The sequence below is a fragment of the Equus przewalskii genome, chromosome 22 (genome assembly GCF_037783145.1).
Source record: "Equus przewalskii isolate Varuska chromosome 22, EquPr2, whole genome shotgun sequence".
In the NCBI taxonomy this organism is placed as follows: Eukaryota; Metazoa; Chordata; class Mammalia; order Perissodactyla; family Equidae; genus Equus; species Equus przewalskii.
Window position 1 is genome coordinate 17,404,193 of NC_091852.1, and position 18,396 is coordinate 17,422,588.

Below are 18,396 nucleotides of genomic sequence, written 5' to 3' on the forward strand. Positions count from 1 at the left end.
AAAATGTTACCATATTTACTTTATTTTACAATGAAAAACACAAAAGGAAAGAAAAAGTAATAAAAGCTAAAAAAAGTTCAGGAAATATTTAAGGATAAAAATCAGGGACAAATTTTGAAGTTTTCAATGGATCACTATAAATACTAGAAAACATTATTTTGAAAATAGCACTGATTTGGGAAACAGGAAGCCTAGATTCTAGCCCAGCTTTGACGTGCCCTTGTCATATTATCTTTGAAAGTCACTTTAACTTCTTTGATTCTCATTCTTCATAATGGATATTAAGTGCTGGCACCTTAGCATGAACAATGACAGTGGCACCAAATTGTACTAGTAATTACTGTATTCATCACCTCCACAAACTTAGATAAAAACAAAAATTAGGGGGCAAGCCCTGTGGCTGAGTAGATAAGTTTGTGTGCTCCGCTTCTGGTGGCCTGGGGCTTCGCTGGCTCAGATCCTGGGCATGGACATGACACCACTCATCAGGCCATGCTGAGGCGGCAGCCCATACAGCACAACCAGAGGGACTTACAACCAGAATATACAACTATGTACTGGGGGCTTTGGGGAGGAGGAGGAGAAGAAAACAAAAAGGAGATTGGCAACAGATGTTAGCTCAGGTGCTAGTCTTTAAAAAAAAACCCCCAAATTAGAAACCCACAGACCTTTTTAAGGACCTCATTGTGACATTAACACTACTTTTTATATTGTATAATAAAGCATATCAACATTTGGAAGAATATTTTCCAAATGAGCAAATGTATGATGTTGCAAAATCATGTATGGGGGAAAGATCCAAAGTGCAGGACAGACCAACGGATGTTACTGTAATAGAGTATAAAGTGTTCATTGATGTGATTTCAGATTCTACACTCTAACTAACCTTTAGGAAATTTCCACTTGTTAAGATTTGGTGTAGTATCAAAGGTGAATTTCTACAATTATCTGAAAAAGGCTATTAAAATTACTTTTACTCTTTCTAAAATTTACTCTTTCCTTTTCCTTCTACTAGCCAGACACTAAAGAAATTTGTGAAAATGTAAAACAATGCCACTTGTCTAATATTTTTGTTTCAAAAGTTATTTTTCATAAAAAATTGACACTTAATGGGCATATGTTGTTTATATTATTTATTAAATAATTATTTTTAAAATGTCTCAGGTTTAATATCTATTACAATAAATATCAACAGATACAACACATATAAACCCATATAACAGAAGCTCTTTGGGGTCCTCAATAATTTTTAAGAGTGTAAAGGTATCCTGAGAACAAACTGTTTGAGAACCACTGATCTGGACAATAAACACCTAAGGGAAAAGAACTGATCTTATATTTCTAGTACTTGCTAGAAGTAAAAGGTTTATTTTACTCCACCACTTTTCTGGCACTGCCTTCATTTCCTGGTTATATTATAACACTTTAACCTTTATCATAATTAAGCTCCACTTGTGAAACTCTCACATATGTGATGACTAGGTGCTTTCGTAAACAGTCAGCTGTGGTACTCCACCCTCCATGTACAAACAATAGAAACTCAACATCAATACAGCTCTGTAAGTCATATTTCCAGCAGTGGCTCTAAGCAATCTGCGCTAACACAGAAAGATTCTGAAGCCATACTAAGGAAGTACATCATATGCTACTTAGAAAACGCTTTCAAGGAGACAATATCCCCAAATTCCAAGAACTTTGAGTAGAAGAAGTTACAATTCACTTCCCTGTGTCCCTAAAGGATGCTTTTGAAAATAAGTGGAGACTGTACTACCTCTTCTTATTGCAGTACTAGATTTGATTAGAATAATTCTTAAAAGAATACAAAATATTCATCTCTGACCAAGAGAAGTTTAGGAAAAAAAAGAAAACGGAAATTAGCACAATTTAGGGCAGGCAGTTTTCAGTCCAAGTTTGTCGTGTCGATCAATATTAATGCCAAAAAGTAGCCTTCATGCACAGGTGAACAATTGGTGACAGTAATGAAAACTCTCCACTTTTACCTTCAAATATTTAAACCTTTAAACCAAGGTTCTGAGCAAGAATAAAGCCAGGGTTCACAGTCAGCATACACTACAAGATGACACAAGGAGTGACCTGTGACCAAAACTCCACTCCAGGTAGGACATTTTAATACTCCCGGAATGTGGTGACACAACTCTCATATCACTGATTAACCATCAGAGCCCCAACCTATTATAAGAAATACTAGAGCTGAAGGGCATAACCAAAGACGCCTAACTATATAGTTTATTGTCACACACTGGTATACACGGAGGGACTGATAATATTGTAGTTTCTAACAGTGTTAACTTTTATTTGATAAAAGAACAAAAAGAATAATGATCAACTCATTTTTTTTAAGGTTAGAAATCCTACCACTAAACCAAAATTCTCAGTCTTGTTTTCTCTTCATTAAATGTTTATTCAGAGCAGATAGAAAATCTTCTTTTTGACAGGCAATATTGATTAATGTTCATGGATCACCAAGATTATGTAACAAGAGGAAAGAAAAACTAATAAGAGCAAATGAATGAATAAATGACAATTTATGTGGAACCCAAAGGCAAGACATATAGAGACAGCACGAGATTATCTGCATTGTCTATCAAAGGAAACAGGATTCTTGTTCATTTTTCCTCCATTTTCTGGTGCCTTCCTCACAGGATTTCCTATAAACATTCTTGACAGCATTTTTCTACCTTTAATTCATATCCTTTCTAGATCTCTTTCTCCTGTTTTCATTTTATTACTCCTCTGCAGTCTTAACTTGTGCTTCTGGGTCACTTTCTCCTTTTATTTAGACCTAGCACTTCTTGTAATCTACCCAAGAGTTATTTGTGGGCCATCTCTCTCAATGGATTGTAAATCCCTTGGTGTTGGACATTCATTTTGGTATCTTCTATAACATACAGCACAGTGTCTTGTACACTGGTGATGCTATTTAAAATAATTGCAAGTTGAACCAAAGTTCTTGTCTGTTGTCCCTAGCAAACCCATCTTTTTTGTTCAGAAAAGAGCTATGTTTGGGGTAATATCCCCCATCATTACCCTGAACTCCTCCTAGAGACAATTTTGTTCCTAATAAAATAAGTAGGTTATACTAAATTATCTTTCAAATCCAAGTCCAGTCTCTTGGTTCTTGTAGGTTAAGGAAAATCTGGTTATACAAAATAAAGTTTTCCAACAGATGTATCTTCATTCTATAAGATATAGGAATGGTTCAAGTCATGTGGATGACTTTGAGTCAAACCTTAGGGATGTGACATTAAAATGAAAGCCAGGAATGAGAGATTATGAAGAGAAAAAAAACCTGCATTCTAATTTTGAATCTGCTGCTTACTAGCTGTGCCTAGGGTAAGTCACTAACTTTTCTAAGGCCACTTTCTCACTTTCCAAAGAGTTCTTATTAGAATACAATATATGTGACAGAGCTTTGAAAAAAATGTAAAGTTCAATACAAATATCTTAATGATCTACTTGCTAAGATGCTATCAGAAAATGGAAAAACTCATAATTCAGGGATTAAAGTGAAATCTAGCTATATGTGACCTCAGACAGGCCAGCTCTAAGTATTTGAGATCTTTTCCTTTCCTTTTACCATGATTCCCTATATGATATCAGCTTCCTGATAATTCTCTGAAGAATTCTAGCAATAATTCTCACAAATCCCACCAACAGAATCTAATTTCTAATTTTAAGGGACTTAGCTTTCTGGCTTCTACCTTTTACAGTTAAAAGCCAAATCAGAAAGAATGCATCATTTCAGAGCCCAAACAGTACCAGCAAAATTGCAGTTCTAAAATACCAATAAAGGAGAAGGTTAGCTATTTTTGCATTCCAGAGAACTAAAAGTACTTTACTAATCTAAGACATACTCTCTGCAATGCCACTCCTAGTCCCTATTCATGGAAGTCATGCGGTATTATGAGAAGAAAGCACTAAACTGTAGGAGTTTCTCAGCTGTTTATAGTAGACCTTTACCAGGTTTATGGGGCACAGGAGCAGGAAGGAGAGCAAAAGAGTTGAACTACAGTTACAAGTCTTCACTATCTTTTAATTCTGCTTGGATTCTGGCAGATAGCTTCCATTGTTCAACTATCCTCATCCCAATCACCTCTGCCATCCAAACAAACTTACTTGATTTTTCAAATAAACTACACAAAGGTACATACACATCTAAAGAGAAGAACTGGCTGACAATGGAGGTTTAATTATTAAATATCCCTTTCTCTTGTATTTCAGAACAATATTTTCTTCCTAATTTACTACAGCCTTTGCAGCAGTAAGTAATCAGTTTTTCACTGGCCTGGTAATGTGACATTTAATAAAGTATTTCTCGTCATGTATTTATGTCAATAAAATTGATTGGTATGTGGCATGGAGTTTGATGTAAAATTTAATTTACCACTTAAAAATTCCAATCCTTCTCGATTAGCCAATAAAATTTGTAAAATGTAATGGACAAAATGGTATGAACTTCACCTGCCATTCTTACCCAGTGTAACACTCCAAGTTAATAACAAAAATGATGGTTGAAACATGGGCAGGATTGGAAGGGGCTTGATAATCTACAAACCAGATAAACAATCCAATTTGTGTATTTTAAATGGTAAAAATAAAAGAATCTATTGAAAGCCAGTCTTTATTTACCATAACAAAAAATATATATATATCTACGGTGCCAGCACACACAAAAACACAAAAAAATAAAAACTGTCTTTAGGCAATAAACATGTAAACTAAACATCCAATTTTTACCAAGATTTTTTATGGTCTCTGCTGTTTCTTCCTGCCATATGTTCATTGTTAAGGAACTCAACTTTGTTCTTTACTCTTTAGCCATTTTCCTATATAAAATATCACCAAGTCAAGAGCTTTCTCTGGCTATCGTCCTATTATTATAAAATATAAAGCTTTTGCATTTCCATCTCCATTATCAGTTTCAATAAGCACCAATGCTTATTAGCATTGAGACAGTTTTTCTATTAGAAGATTCTACAATAAAGTATTTAATTTTAAGATGTCCTGACATAAATATTTTCTTCAAATATGAAGAAAAAATAAGTAAAAGTTCTTTACATAGTAATTCATTTTATAAAATACATTTAGTTTTCCTTTTCATTTGAATCTATTTTTCCAACATATGCAATATAGCTTTATGTCAACAATGGCTCAGAGACTTATCACGTGTATTTTATTAAAAGAAGCTGTGCTTCTAGAATGCTGACAAATGTGCTCACTTTTACAACACATCAAAATGGAGGCAAACCAAAGTGTTCAGAACATGTGGACTGTAGAATTAGCCATTAAATAATGGATTGTCACTTAGACTCTACAAATTTGGATTATATGGCGAATAAAGGCTCAACTTGGACCGATCACTGCATATAGCAAACATTATTCTTCAGGTATCTCATAGTGAGAGGTGAGTGGTATGCTCAGTTCCTAAGCACTGAAAGCAAGACAGCTTGGATAGTTATAGATGGAATCTATCAAGCTAAAATGTGATTACAACTGGTTCAAGGAGATTCACATTATAGTGTTCGCTCACTGAAAAAATACAAGTAATGAATGCCAATTGATGGACAAATACAATAATCCAGTGCCGAGAAATGAGTGCAAGGTACTGCCGTGAATTTAACCAGGAGCTGGTGGATATATCTGGTGGTCTCTCTGCATTAATTTGCTTTCTTTGAAAAACGAGACCAGTGGTACTCTTTATTAAGCAGAATTTTAAGAGTATAGTACTTCTTCCCTTCAAACATAAAGAGATTAGGGGCCGGCCTGGTGGTGTAGTGGTTAAGTTTGCATGCTCTGCTTTGGCAGCCCAGGGTTCGTAGGTGCGATCCCAGGCGTGGATCTACACATTGCTCATCAAGCAATGCCTTGGTGGCATCCCACATACAAAATAGAGGAAGACTGCCACAGATGTTAGCTCAGCGACAATCTTCCTCAAGAAAAAAGAAGGAGATTGGCAACAGACGTTAGCTCAGGGCCAATCTTCCTCCTCCCCCAAAATAATAATAAAGTGGTTAGCAAATGTTGACAAGGATATGGAGAAATTGGAACCCTTGTGCTCTGTTGGTGTGATGGTAAAATGGTGCATTCACTATGGAAAACAGTATGGAGGTTCGTCAAAAAATTACAAATAGAACTACAATATGATCCAGGAAACCCACTCCTGGGTATAAACGCAAAAGAATTGAAAGCAGAATCTCAAAGAGATATTTTAACAACAATGTTCATAGCAGTACTCACAATAGCCAAGAGGTGGAAGCAACCTAAATGTCCATCAACAGATGAGTGCATAAACAAAATTTGGTATATATACATAATGGAATATTATTCAACCTTAAAAAGGAAGGAATTTCTGTCACAAGCTACAACATGGATGAGCCTTAAGGATATTATGCTAAGTGAAATAAGCCAGTAAAAAAAAAGACAAATACTGTATGATTCCATTTACATGAGGTATTTAAAATAGTCAAATTCATAGCAACAGAAAGTAGGACGGTGGTTACCAAGGCCTCAGCAGAGAGGGAAAGAGGGGTTTAATGAGTGTAGAGTTTCACACTTACAAGATAAAAAGGTTCTGGAGATCTGTTGCACAACAATTTGAATATACTTAACACTACTGAACCATACACTTAAAAATGGTTAAGACGAAAAATTTTGTTATGTTTTTACCACCACCACAAAAATAAATATACAGATAACTCAGAGAAGAACGGGTTTGGATTATAAAAGATTATCTTGAAGGTCCTGGTTTGGCTAATTTGGTTAGAAAAAAGCTTTGTGGTAAAGAGGGCGCAAGCATATGTTTAGAGAGGCAAGCCATAGGGTGGCCTGACCAGTTTAGCAACATCTCATCCCCTTTGATCTCATTTTCACGCAAATAAGTACTACTTTTTGTTTTCTCCCACAGTTTAGAGGACCACCCCAACCCCCACATCCCGACATACCATAGTAGACATATAAAAGCAGAACTTCTCTGGGAACAAATCTCCACAGAGTGTCCTGCTGCTGGAGACTCAACTCTTACCCACTGGAGCTATTGAAACATTTATGTGAATAAGCCATTTTTAAAACACTAGTTTATTCAAACTCTGGACCAACAGAGGTATTTGAGTAGAGGAAAGAGAGAGGAGAACATTTATTTAATGTAATGAAGTATGAAGAGATCAGGCTGCACTGGAGAAGTCAGTGGGAATAAAAATTAAGAGGAAATAAATTTTAAAACTATCAATTAGGAAGTGCTAACTACCTGGATGAGAGGACCAGGGGCAGTGACTTTGTTTAATGGAAGCAAACAGTGTTTTAGGCATAAAGCACCCAAATGTCACAAAACTGTTAAGCCAGACATCCCTAGGGCAATGCTGGTTCCAAGGCATGTTATATGAGCTCTTCCCCTCTTCACTTGAAATATATTTAGGATGAAATCTACTTTCAATCAACACTTTTCTTGCAGCGTTTAAGGGCCAGGTTCCCTTCTCCCCATTCCAGGCAGTTCTGTTTTGACCTGCCATACTCAATGGACTCCTGGGTAAGCTTTTGTTTCACTTGAGAATTCTGCAGCTGAAAAGTTTGAAAACCACTGAACTAAGATACATATGTAGTTTCAGTGGCTTGACCCTGTGAGTATCCATCAGTTTTGCACACAGCAGGGTTTCTCAACCAAGACATTATTGACATGTGGAGCTGGATATGTCTTTGTTGTGGGGGTTGTCCTGGCATTGTAGCAGCATCGCTGGCCTCGACCCACTATACGCCAGTAGCATCCCTCCCGGATCCTCTAGTTATCACAATCAAATGTCTCCAAACATTGTCAAGTGTTCCCTGGCGGCAGCAGTGGGGGGGGGGGGGGGGGGTTGGGGTGGGCGGGTGCTAAAATCCTCCCCTCCCAGTGAAGAAGTGCTCATACAGAGGACTTACAGGTCCAGTTCTAAGCTAAGACCCCAATCTGTGTTCTGTTGCTGTTTCATAACAGGTTCTCCTTTCTCTTCTACTACTATGGCAATATTAAACATGAGCTAACACTGTATTATTGCTGATTTTTTTTTTATGGGTAGGAAGAGAAGAGAAGCAGGCTAGAGATTCTAACACAAACATGGGTATTTGCTTACCACACTTCTAAATTAATGGGAGAAAAAGTTTGCTTTGTTACTTGAAACACACAGCATAAGAAGTTTCTAGGTACCAGCTTAGGCTTCAGACCTGAACACAAAATTTATTTGTCCAAATACACGTATTTAAAAAAAAAAAAATAAGCAGGTGACATGTGTCTTATCCCCTTCCCTCTCATAGCCATCATCCCAGCGCCTTCTAGCAAATCAACAGTTTTTCAACTCTTCTGTTTTCCAACTCAAGTTAGGACATCTATTCTTTTCTAAAAAGTCTCTGGGGATGGTCTGGGTTGTTTTCAGTATCTGGGAGAAACTGTCATAAAGAACATGCTTATAAAAATCCTGCAGCATGTCATCTCACTGAAAAAAGAAAAAGAAACTGAAATATTTTCTGCCAAGTATAAACAGTACGATTTTGGCTCCCCATGGTAAAATGGATAAGTTTGAAGAGTTTAGATGTCAAACTCTTTTTCTTGTACCTAATGTTTGGTATCACATCCCATGGACAATGGAAATTTGCTAATTGCGTGTGGGTTTTGGTGATTTACAAGCAAAACAAATGGGAGAAAAGGCTTTAATTTTCCCAATATTCAGAATATTACTTCATTCCAAAAGAAATGCCACCTATAAGCAGCCTCCTTCTCCTCCTATATTTGATGTTCTGTTGAACTTTTCCTTATGTACATCATTTGGTTATGTTGGGGATCAGAACTGGCCACCCCAACATCTGTCTCTTTGGCTTGATTATTTTTAAGGACAAAAAACTCTGAGAGAAACTTTGACCTTCCCCCACCTGCCTAAAAGAAATTTAAGATAAAAGCTCTGTCCCCAAGACAGGCCATCACCATAGAGAACTCTGGGTATCTGTAGACTGGGAGCATCTTTGCTAAGCCCTTCTTACCAAGGTTCTATCTACCAAACATTTGCTTTTCCATTTCCATGTGAATTGCCTCCCTCCCCTTTGACACCCCAAACCACTACCCGCAACATCCTCCTTTGCTTTTAGCTGAAGACGATATTTAAGGTGGCAGCTTGGGCCGTCCTGAGTCACCCAGTTTTCCTGGTTTTCTCCCATGTATACATGTTATAAAGTTTTGTTTGATTTTCTCCTGTTATTCTGTTCTCATGTCAATTTAATTCATAGACCAGCCAGAAGGACCTAGAGGGTAGAGGATTTGTCTTCCTCCCCTACAGTTACATAATTTGTGGCAAGAGATAGCTAGAGAAGTGAAACAATATTCAACGTTTTAGCCAATGGCAATATTCAGGGTGTCAAAAAATGAATCTTTACACAAAAAACACATCTAGTGTCAAAGTCAACTTCTTATACAAATCCTAACAAGGACAAATTTAATTTATAAACAATTAGCTTGAACAAAACATTTAAAATTTCAAAGCAAATTATGCTACCATGAGCATCTTTCATCACTGAATTTATATCCCTTACAATGTTAGTCAAGTCTTAATATGCAGAGAAACCAAGGTGGATATAGGTGAGTTATACTTTCTACAACATTCTCAATCCTGGATTGGAGTTTGAAAGCTAGGCTTTCCAAAATGCCGTGTGTGCCATGTGTTCAGGGTAATCTGAAGTTCATGATGTTCTATGCTAGGCAGGTGACCTCCTAAATAACATGTTCAGACCTTGTTTTGACTAGTGTTTCTTCGTCTCTCATGAGCTATCCATTAGTTTTGCATTACTTTAGGCTTTAATGTCTTATTTGTATTTTGGTGTTTGTACAATATTAAACTTCCTTTATTTTGCATTCTTCATGAGCTATTCTGAGGCTAACCTCATCTGCCTCAGGGTAATGTGGAACAGCAGCTCTTGAGGTCACTTTAGCCCTCATCTCCTTGACCCAACTGAGGTCTCTTGAAGGATTCTGGGTCATTGTACTGCCTGGGTAGTGTCAAGATCACCATGAGCTTCCCTGACTCCGAGGACTTCAATGACTCCAAGACAGGATAGATTTGCTGACCTTTAGGTCCATGTGTCCACATCCAACCATTGTTAAAGGTCGTTGTGTTATAAGTTTTCCAGAAGTAAATATAAGATTTGCTACTAATACTGTTTCCTTTTTCTTTTATTTTTAAAGGAGTCTTTGTTTCCTTCTGAAGAAAATATTTGTTCTTCTAGGATTTAAAGTACGCAGATTCTTCTGGAGCCACACAAATATTAAGACCGTAAGTAATATGCAAAAAGAGGGAAAATCCAAGAGCTGTTTAAAATAAACAATTTCAGAAATTCTACAGCAAATCCTAGCATCTAGAAAATTTATAATAATTGGTATGATCTCTTACACAGTGGCACATTCATAATGAAGTTAAACATACAGGAGGCAGAACATATTAAAGACAGATTAAAATGCAAATAATGGATTAAGGCAGGAATGTTTTTAAATGATTTTCTTTGTTATAACACTATCTATTAAAACTCTATGGCTAAATAATAAATATTTATTCCCTATACTTCAAATTCTTTTAGGAAATAATGCTACCAAGAGAAAAATGGAGATTGGTGATAAAATCTCAAAATACCTTTATAGAAAGACTTTTCGAAAATTTTCAGAAAGCTATAAATCTTATATTAAGCCTACTAAATAAAACTGCATGACTTATAACACAACCAGCATCTAATTTCTCTGGCAGACAACACAGCTAATTCATTCGTGGAAATCTAGCATTGGATAGTACAAATAGTTGCTAAATTTCCCTTCCGGTAATTTAGGCCAGTGAGCATAAAACTCATCAGATTTGTTTAAAAGTGTTTTCTTTTGGGAGGAAATGCTAGAGAACATGAAGAAAAGACTGAAAAATAGGAGAGAAAAACAAGTTTATTTAAAAAGACTAACTATACGTATAATAAATACTAAGAATTCTGCTCTGAAAGAGTTATACAGGAAAACAATCTAAACAGCTGAAGTTAGTCTATCCTTCCTTGAGGCTTTTACCTTTCAGTATTAGAAAGAAAGATCCTAAGCAAAATAAGTCACCCAAACTAAAACATTCAAAATTGTTAAATATTCTCAAGAAGATAAATTATCCTACAGCTTGAGCCATAGATTCACAAAAAGGCTGACATAATTTTTGAATAAAAATAAACAGCAAAGGTTATATCATATTTATTATTTAGACTGACCTTCCAAACTTTAAGTAAAATTTGCTTCCATAAAGGAAGAGGGAATCTATTTAAGGAAGCTGCCTCTACTGAATAAAAGGGAAATAAAGTAACAATGAACAAATCCATTCTAAATAGCTACTCTATAGACTACCAAATTAAAACTCGTAAGGTAAAAATACTATTGCATATATTAATGCTAATATTTATATTTAAAATTATCACCCTTCTCTTTGAGGCAGCAATTACCCTCCAATATGGTCCTTACTTAGCTAAGCCAAAGGATGCAAGAGAGCAACATCAGGATGTACATAAGGCTAATAAAACAGAATCCCAGAATCACAGAAGAAGGGTGAGGACAGACGGATGAGAAACAACGTCCAGTATCTTTTCATGTAGACCCAAATCTTCGAAGCAGTAAAATTATAAGTTATCCATCTAGTAATTTATTTATGATCCTCAATCTAAGCCATTTCAGTAATCTTCATGGGTTGATTTAAAAGGTCTGATCCTCTTATGATCTCTTTGGTAACGATGATCCATAGTAAACATAATCTCATCTGAATTTTGCAAAACAAACTTTCTCCTCTCTGCCCTAACCTACTTTTTAAGATTCTATAAAAATGGTCTATTATTTATTTATGGAAAAATGGGGCAGAGAATGATGAGTCTACTTTTTCCATAGATTTGCCTTCACAAGCAAGGATTCAGCATGTAAGATGAAATTCTACATAGAAAAATGGAATTTTTTCTCTATTTACTTTAATATTTATTCAGATACAATTTTGAAAATCAAGAATGAAATAATAAACTATGATACAGATATTACTGGTAAGATAATTAAGAAACTTAACTCACCATTTTTTAGGCTTTGACAATGGTTTGTATTTGCTGTATTTCACACGCCATTCTAGAACTTCTTTGCACCGTTGACATACTCCATCATGAAGTTTTGCATTAATTTTCTTAAAGACAAACAGAAAAACAAATTGAGAATTTCACCTGTGAGCCAGCACTGCAAACCCCATGAAAAAGGTACATGAGAAATGTGTTTTAAAAAGAGTAACCTAACTTTAACCTGTGTAACATTTTATGATATACTATGTATTTTTATGTATATCACTCAATTTGGTTCTTTACAAAGGCAAAGATTCTTTACTGGGTGTAGTTCAGAATTATTTAGGAAACTGTTTAACCTCCTGGCAGTATTTTGAGAAAGCCCTTCTCATTGACGCTGACATGTATGTACCTAGGTTAAAACTCACACTGTACAGTTAAGATATGAGCATTTTACTGTATGTAAGCTATATATCAATAAAAACTAAATTCATTTACAAAACCAAATCCACATTTTAAGACTACTGTTTCAACATTCAAATCTTACCACTGAGAAATGAGAAATTAGATCGTCCTGAACTGCCATTCTGTAGGGGAGAGCAGAGACTATGAAATTTGAGAAAGGAGTGCCAGGGAAAAGCAGGTGGAAGCAAGAAGGCATTTAATTACTCAGTTTAATCCTTTGTATTCTTATGTAAAAACAAAACAATGTTTTAGAAAAGTTACCCTACTAATCTGGTTTCTTCAAAATAGAAAATAAATATGTGCATGTGAATATCTGTGGTGGAAAGGCCTTATAAAAGAAAAAAACCCCACATTTTTATTATAATTTTCTTCTCAAAATGTATTGGAGAATAAGGAGGATGGGAAATTGTTAAACATGTCATGTGTTCTCCACAATAGTTTTCTATTTTATAACATATTCATTTGATTCAGAACCTCGATGATATGTTTCCACTGGGTACTCTGGGAACTCTCTAACTCTGGCTGTGGAAGCCTGGTCTTTGCCTACTGTTGGAACAAAGGGTAGAGGACATTTTGAACTTTCTTTGCTTTCTTTGTTTCCTTTTTTAATTTCTCAAGAGGCAAAAGAAAAGCATCACGAAAGATGCAGATTCTTTGAAGGTTATTTGATATTGAGTTAAAAGCTCAATATTTAGAGATCATCTGAAAGAAAACAAAACTTTTGAAGAGTGCTTGACATTCTTTAAAGTTCTAAACAAGAAGGTAAAATAATTTGACAAAACATTTATTTAGAGAGAAAATATTTCAAGGGTATTTTCAAAAAGCATAAATTAAGCTGTGAATACATTACGTTTGAATTTAACTCTGTGGTGGAAAACATATTCTGTTACTTATGAATTGTGTGTGGGTATTCCTTTCTTCCTGATCTAGATGGAGAGTCCCTGGGAAAATAAATCCTGTGTGCCACTACATTCCCGCCTTCCTGTGGCCTGCTAACTGTTGCCAGAAAAAAGGAAATCTGTGCCTGATACTCTGTGCCAAATTCCTCTTCTTATCAACCTTGGTACTTAGTTATCGCGTATAGGGCTTGTAAGAAATACCCAGAACTAAAGCTCACATTTCATCAATTGTTCTCACTGCTCTCTGTTACCTAGCATATCTTAGTAAAAGCATTACTTATATTTTCCTAACTCTAACAACGAGAACAAGCAAATGACTTTAACTATGATTATAATATGAATGTGATATAAACTTTCTAATTAGAATATTCTTAGAATGCAGAACATTTCATTATCTGCAATTTTATTATATATAACACGCTCTGCTTGTTAACGAGGAAGCATTATTTGGTTTCTTGTTTGCTTCTGTATCTAATTTCTGACCAGTTCATCTTGATTAACAAAGCTGCACATAGTTTGGAAACTGGTTTCTTTAGGGTGGATCGACAGTAGAACAAAACAGGTCTTTGTGGGAACTTGTCCTGTGAGTGATGTGTGAAGCAGTATAAATGGAGATGTTGTACAGAATTCACATGACTAACAGGCACTACTGCAAAATTCAACTTGATTTTCATGTGTTAGGAAATGAATGAGAGTAAGAAGGAGAATGAATAGTACTTTCACTTAAAAATAGTTGCAGAAAGAAAGAAAATTGTGTATCTTGTTTTACTGTATTTTGACAAACTAGCAAAGTGAATTCCAGAGATGTGAGCAATGAAAGCTAAACCCTAGTCCTAGGACGACTCATTCCACCTGGCGCTAAGGAGATGGCAATCTTGCCTTATTCACACCTATGTTACAACTAATTAATTAATGTTAATTAATGTTAATTAATTTTAGCATGTCCCTCATGGTAGAAGATCGTAGGTTATTAAGGTTAAGATTTAAGCACGTCCAAATATAAGATCAAAACAATTTCATAAGTACAAAAGTCTTTAAAGATCATTTAGTTTAACAAGCTACTTTCCAGATCTTTAAAGGAAAAAAAAATCTTCAAGGGAAGATTCCACTGAACTTAGGATCCTTAGCTAAAGAGGAAAACCTTTTTTATCAAGTGAATATTTTTTTTTAAATCAGAATAAATTTAAGTTGTATCAAGACACTCCTACTTTATACATAAAGTCTTAAAAACGTCTTAGACATCATTAATTCACACAACTATTTTATAGTAAATGTGGTTATCCCTGCTTTAAACATTCTGTTATCAGACAATGCATCTTTGGTAATATAATACAGCAATCCCAAAAAAGAAATTGAGTGAGGACTTCAACTCCCAAGAAGGTAGGAAGAGCAAACTGTAAATATAACATCCGTATCTACATGCTGATGCTGAAAACTATTTTATAAAAGGTAAAGTATCATTTACCAGAAGGAAGATACTACTGTGGGGGAAAAGGAATTTGAATATCATTCAAGAGCAACTAATATAATCTTTCATTAGGATTTTTTTTAATATCATAATTCTGTCAGAAATGCTACAGGTGAAATAATGGCATATTTTACTTCCCTTTATCTACTGAAAAAAAAATTAAAAAACGAAATTCTCAAGGAAAATGCCACTTCTAACCACTGCTGAAAATCCATTTCCACGTTCCATTTGCTTGTTCTTTCCTCTACATTAGCCCTCCCTCCAGTAAGGTATTTGACACTCATATAGTTACAATGTTACTCCAGAAAATAGGATTTTTATATCTTATTTAATTATATTTAAAAGTATTTATGTTTTAATTTTCTTGTAACATTCCCTTATTCTAATTTGGTTAGAGGATAAAGGATCTCTGGATTTGGGAGCAAATACTTGCAAGACTAATAATAATAATGTGAAAATCTGTTTTTTAGGTTGTGACTTTCAAATCATAAACTGTATTATTTTAAATACTTTTAATATGACTAGAACATTGTTGGCATAAGGTATCTTACAAAATAAATACAACCGAAAAATAGATGAAGGAATCAGGTTGAGGGAAAAATGCGAGTAGGCAGGAAAAATTACGCAGCAGTCAGGAGCAAGCTGGGACGTCACCTGCTAGAGCTGGGCCACAAGTGAGATCTGAGCTTTCCAGCAGCCAGCAAAACATAAGCTCTGCTCCCCTCCCTGACTCAATGTCTGTAATATGCCAAAAATCCAGTTTCTCAGAAGCAGCACAACTATTCTTGTTCTTGAAACCCACAGTTTCATCTTTCCCAGAAAGGACACTATAGATACAGTAAGCAATGCTCTCAAAATATCCTTACAACACAAAGCATTTCACAGAGCTGTTTTTGATACCGGTTCTCAAAGTAGGCCAGAGTTAAATAATGCCAAAACACAGTATGGTAAAAAGGTTTTTCTCGGGGTGCAATGTAGGTACAGATGCCTGATATTCATAGGATCTATAAGAATGCACTGTATATCATAAGACCATCTTCAATAAATACTATTTCTCTCAACAAAGTTCTAAAAACATTCACCTCTATTATAAAAAATTTCAAACATGTAGAAAAAAGTTAAAACAATAATACTAACGATTAGCCATAGACATACTATCTAGAGACAACTGTTAACATTTTACCTATTTGCTTATGTGTGTGGACACTTAAAATTAAGTTGCAGACATCAAGACACTTCACCTCTAATCATCTGTATCCTAGAAATACTTTCTCCTGCTCCTCCACAATATCTTTACCACACCTCAGAAAAATGAAAAATAACTCCGTAATGTCACTGAATGTTGTCAGTCTATATTGAAATTTCCTCAGCTGCTCCCAAAATGTTTTTTAGAGCTGTTCCCCCCAAATCAGGATCAAATCAGTATTCAAGTACTGTTTGTTATCTCTCTTTTCATCTAGAAGGGTCTCCCTATTTTATCCTCTATTAAACTGATGTTCTTGACAATACCAGGTAAGTTGTCTTAGAGAATATCCCACATGCTATATTTGTCTGACTGTTTTCTCATGGTGTAATTTAACCCATTGCTTTATCTCCTATATTTCCTGTAAAGTGGCATTTAGGTTTAAAGCCTTGATTAGATCCAGGTTTAATATTTTTGGATAAGAATAGTTCATATGTGCTGTTGCTGCATACTTCATATTACTCCAAGTCAGGAGGCACATAATATCCACTAGCTCATACGTCCACTAGTTAATAATGTCCCCTGGGCACATAATGTACACTAGTCCACATAATGTACACTAGTTCTCCCCTGGTTGGCAATGCAAAATTTGACTGATCACTTGGTTAAGGTGGTGTCTACCCAGATCTCGTCAAATTATAATGATTAGCAATAATTTATGGGGATCATGTCAATATACTATTATACCATAACAACATTTCACTTCATGATTTTAGCATCCATTCAAGATCCTTTGTCTGAATCAATCATTTTAAATGCTAACTCTATCATTCTTTCTACATTACTCAAATTTTAATAAAAAGTTGCCAGCTAAAGACAGTTTTGAGGTATAATATACATATGGTAATATTCAACCATTTTAGGTGTATAATTCTATGAAAATGACAAGCAAAATATAAAACATTTTTATCACTACAAAAAGTTCCCTTTGCTCCTTTGTTGTCAATCTCCTCAACCACCCCTCTGTCAACACTGATTTTTTAATGTGCTGCTATAGTTTTGCCTTTTCCAGAACGTACATAAATGGAATGACAAAGTATACAGCAATTTGAGGAGCTCATTCCTTTATTGGTGAATGGTATTCCATTGCCTGGATGTACTATAGTATTTATTCATTCACCATTTGAAGGATATTCTGAGTTGTTTCTAGTTTCAAGTGCTAATCAATATTTGCATACAAGTTTTTGTGTGGACAGGTTTTTATTTCTCTTGATTTAGTATCTAAGAATGGTATTGTTGGGTTGTATGCTAATTTTATGCTTAATTTAATAATTAAGCATAATTTAATTTAATAAGAATCTAACAAAGTGGTTGTACCATTTTGTGTTCCCACAAGCCATGTATGAAGATCCAGTTTTCCCACAGCCCTCCTAATGCTTAAAATTGTAAATATGTTTTTATTTTAGCCATTTGAATAGGGGTGTAGTGTTATCTCATTATGGTTTTAATATGCATCTCCCTAATAACTAATAATGTTGAACATGTGTTTACTTGCCACTGTATATTTTCTTCGGTGAAGTGTCTGCTCAAATCTTTTGCTTACTTTTTAATTGGGTTGTTTGTGTTCTTATTATTGAGATGTGCGAGTTCTGTATATATTCTGGCTACCAGGTCTTTATCGACACATGCCTTACAAATATATTCTCCTAATCTGTGCTTTTATTTTCATTATCTTAACAGTGTTTTTGTAAGAGAATACCTTTTTAACTTCAATGAAGAACAATTTGTCAATTTTTTTTTTTATAGATCACGCTTTTTGTATCAAATCTAAGAAGTCTTTGAAGAATCATAAAGATTTTCACTTATGTTTTCTGGAAGTTCAGTAATTTTAGGTTTTATATTTAGTCTATGATCCATTTTGAGATAATTTTTGTACATGGTACAAAATATGGGTAGAGGTTCTTTTTTTTTTTTTTTTGCTGAGGAAGATTCGCTCTGATGTAACACCTGTTGCCAATCTTCCTATATTTTGTATGGGGGTCATTGCCACAGCATGGCCACCAACAAATGGTATAGGTCTGTGCCTGGGAATCAAACCTGGGCTGCCAAAGCAGAGTGCACCGAACTTAACCACTAGGCCACAGGGCCAGCCCCAAGGTTCTTTTTTATTATATATGGATGTTCAAGTTCCAGCACCACTGAAGTGCTTTTGTATCTTTGTTAAAAATTAAGTCTGTGATGGGGCTGGCCTCATGGCTGAGAGGTTGACATCGCATGCTCCGCTTCGGCGGCCCACAGTTTCA

At 35.2% G+C, this 18,396-nt stretch overlaps 1 protein-coding gene across 3 annotated transcripts in view; it reads right to left on the reverse strand.

The window, feature by feature from the left end:
* Window positions 1-18,396, reverse strand: part of C22H9orf85 (chromosome 22 C9orf85 homolog) — a 225,226-nt gene that overhangs the window by 182,433 nt on the left and 24,397 nt on the right. For all 3 annotated transcript variants that reach the window (XM_070590120.1, XM_070590121.1, XM_008513571.2), the window contains exon 2: window positions 12,100-12,206. In XM_070590120.1, coding sequence (XP_070446221.1) covers window positions 12,100-12,206 — 107 coding nt within the window. The remainder of the gene's footprint in view (window positions 1-12,099; window positions 12,207-18,396) is intronic.